This window comes from Lupinus angustifolius, chromosome LG04, assembly GCF_001865875.1.
Source record: "Lupinus angustifolius cultivar Tanjil chromosome LG04, LupAngTanjil_v1.0, whole genome shotgun sequence".
NCBI classification, from domain to species: Eukaryota; Viridiplantae; Streptophyta; class Magnoliopsida; order Fabales; family Fabaceae; genus Lupinus; species Lupinus angustifolius.
Window position 1 is genome coordinate 20,433,760 of NC_032012.1, and position 3,280 is coordinate 20,437,039.

Consider the following 3,280-nt stretch of genomic DNA (forward strand, 5'->3'; position numbering starts at 1 on the left):
ATTCCACAAAACCGAGATGGTATTCAAAGGTACTTAATAATTATGTAATAGGTAATTGCTTCGATACCATTATATCGACGTTAGAATTTATTCTAACAAAGCCGAGATGAGGCAAAGAAGGAATGACTTATTCACATGATTATTAAGAAAGTAAGTTGTAAGTGGAATATTCTTGAAACTATTATACTGACAATGGAATTTATTTCAACAAAGCCGAGATGGCGAACAAAGAATAAAACCGAGTTCTCTTACTTACAAAAGGAACATAACGAAAATGAGAGTATTATTCTTTCAACAAATTGACACTACTGTCAGGACGATTTGTTGAGAGAAGAAAACTTCCAACTAAAATAAAAACACTGAGATACCCTTTCAACATAAGGCAAGTCCAAATACTCCTTTTGAACTGTGGACATGAAGGAAACCTAGTTTAAGGCACCTGCATGTTTGGGGATGGCCGGCGGAAATTAGAATTTATATGCAAAAACATTTAGTCATTATTTCATTGATTATCCAGAAAAATCAAAAGGGTATAGATTTTATTGTCCAAACCATTCTACAAGAATTGTTGAGACTGAGAATGCTAGGTTCATTAAGAATGATGAAATTAGTGGGAGTGAAACACCAAGTAAATTGGAAATTCAAGAAGTGAGGGTACAAGTTCCATTTACTTGTGTCCCTAATAATATTCTTCCTCAAGTTATTGAACCAATTAGTAATGATGGAGAACAACAACATAATCTAATTACTGAAAATGAAGTTGATGAACCTATAATAGAAGAATCACAAGAGATAGCATTAAGAAGATCTCAATGAAAAAGACGATATCCTATTTCAGATGATTATGTGGTTTACATACAAGAGTCGGAATGTAACATAGGAATTGAGAATGACCTAGTTTTGTTTTCACAAGCCATGGATGATGATAATGCCAATAAATTGTTAAATGCCATGAAATATGAGTTAAAATCTATGAAACAAAATGAGGTTTGGGACCTTGTTGATTTTCCAGAAGATTCCAAAACAGTTGGTTGTAAGTGGGTTTTCGAAACCAAGCGTGATTCTTATGGTAACTTAGAACGTTATAAGGTCAGACTTGTAGCAAAATGTTATACTTAGAAAGATGACATTAACTATAAAGAGACATTTTTACCAGTCTCTACGAAAGACTCACTTAGGATTATCATGACATTGGTGGCTCATTATGATTTGAAGTTACACCAAATGGATGTGAAGACCGCCTTTCTAAATGTGGATTTAAAAGAAAAGGTCTATATGGATCAACCAATGGAATTCATAGAGAAAGGAAAAGAACAAATGGTGTGTAAACTTAAGAAATCAATATATGGACTTAAACATGTTTCACAACAGTGGTATCTTAAGTTTAATGATACTATTGTATCCTTTGTGTTTAAGGAAAAAAATTGTTGATCGATATATATATCTAAAGGTTAGTGGGAGTAAATTTATCTTTTTGGTTCTATATGTTGATAACATCTTGCTTAAAACTAATGATCTTGGTCTTTTAAATGAGACTAAGATGTTTCTCTCTAAATTTTTTGAAATGAAAGATATGGATGAGGCAAGCTATGTGATTGGAATAGAAATATTTCATGATAGATCATAAGGACTTTTAGGCTTGTCTCAGAAAGCATATATTAACAAAATTTTAGAGAGATTCAGAATGGATAAATGTTCAGCATCTCTCATTCCAATTCATAAAGGAGACAAGTTTAGTATGATGTAATGTCGAAAGAATGATTTGTAACGTAAGCAAATGAAATAAATTCCTTATGCATCTATAGTTGGGAGTTTAATGTATGCTCAGACTTGTATGCGACCAAATATTAGTTTTGTAGTTGGAATGTTAGTTAGATACCATAGTAATCCTGGTATAGAACATTGGAAAGTTGTAAAGAAAGTTATGAGGTACTTACAAGGTACAAAGGATCACATGCTTACTTATAGCAGATCAAACCATCTTGAGGTGGTTGGATATTCATATTCAGACTTTTTCCGGATGCATAGACACAAGAAAGTCTACTTTCGGCTATGTGTATTTATTAGCTGGAGGATCTATCTCATGGAAGAGTGCGAAGTAGACTATCATTGTTGCATCCACTATTGAAGCGGAATTTGTGGCATGCTTTGAGGCCACAGTTCATGCTAAATGGCTACAGAACTTTACTTCATGACTTGGGGTTGTCGATAATATTGCTAAGCCATGAAAATTTATTGTGATAATTCTGCAGCAGTCTTCTTTTCTAAAAACAACAAGTATTCCAAAGGTGCTAAACATATGGAGGTGAAATACTTTATCATTAAAGAAGAAGTTCAGAAACTTAGAGTATCAATTGAGCATATTAGCACTAACCTTATGATTGCAGACCCTTTGACGAAAGGGTTACCCCTAAAATATTTAGTGGTCATGTAAAAAAATATGGGTATTATGTCTGCGAAATGAATGTTTAACATTATGTTATTAATAATGTCTCAATATTTTGACACTCCAAGCTCGTTAATATTTAATTTTTTGATTAATATTTTATTTTCGCACTTATGTACACATGTGAGAATGATAATATTGAAATAAAATTTTCTTTCTAAATGACATTATTATATGATTGCCTTTAATGTGTCATGTTAGGATTAAGGCTAATATAGCAATACATGGAATGACTATTTTGAATAAATGATGTACAACTGTTATGACTTTTATTAGTTGTTCTTAATCATGACTGTAATCTATTAACAATATAATAAAAAAGCTCCCTCATGCCACATGTCACTTTCTCCTTCCCTCATGACACATGTCACTTTCTCCTTCCCTCATGCCATATGTCACTTTCTCCTTACATTTTTTCCCTCATGCCACATGTCACATCCTCCTCACATATTTTTCTTCCTACTTTTTATATATTAAATATTTGATATGCTAATAATAATTTAATATTAATTAGTGATTGGTTCATGTCGCTACCCCACTAAAATTGAGTGTTTACAACATCTATGTTTTGTTATGTTAAAAAGTAATAGTCATTGAATATTAGATGAAATTGAAATCATTTTTCACATTCAAATTATTTCTTTACATTAATCTATCTATATAATTTAATGTTTACCATTAATCTAAGAATAATTGTACTTTTTCACCTCATCAAAGTTTTTTGACATTTTTCGCACTGAATTTTAATATTACAGTTCAGATTCTTTGAATTTTAATTTTTCTCTATTAACAATATAATAAAAAAAAACTCCCTTATGCCACATGTCAATTTCT

At 31.3% G+C, this 3,280-nt stretch overlaps 1 protein-coding gene across 1 annotated transcript in view; it reads left to right on the top strand.

Moving 5' to 3' along the window:
• Positions 916-3,280, top strand: part of LOC109344705 — a 4,650-nt gene continuing 2,285 nt past the window's right edge. Inside the window, exon 1 of the mRNA XM_019583456.1 lies at positions 916-1,089. Coding sequence (XP_019439001.1) covers positions 916-1,089 — 174 coding nt within the window. The remainder of the gene's footprint in view (positions 1,090-3,280) is intronic.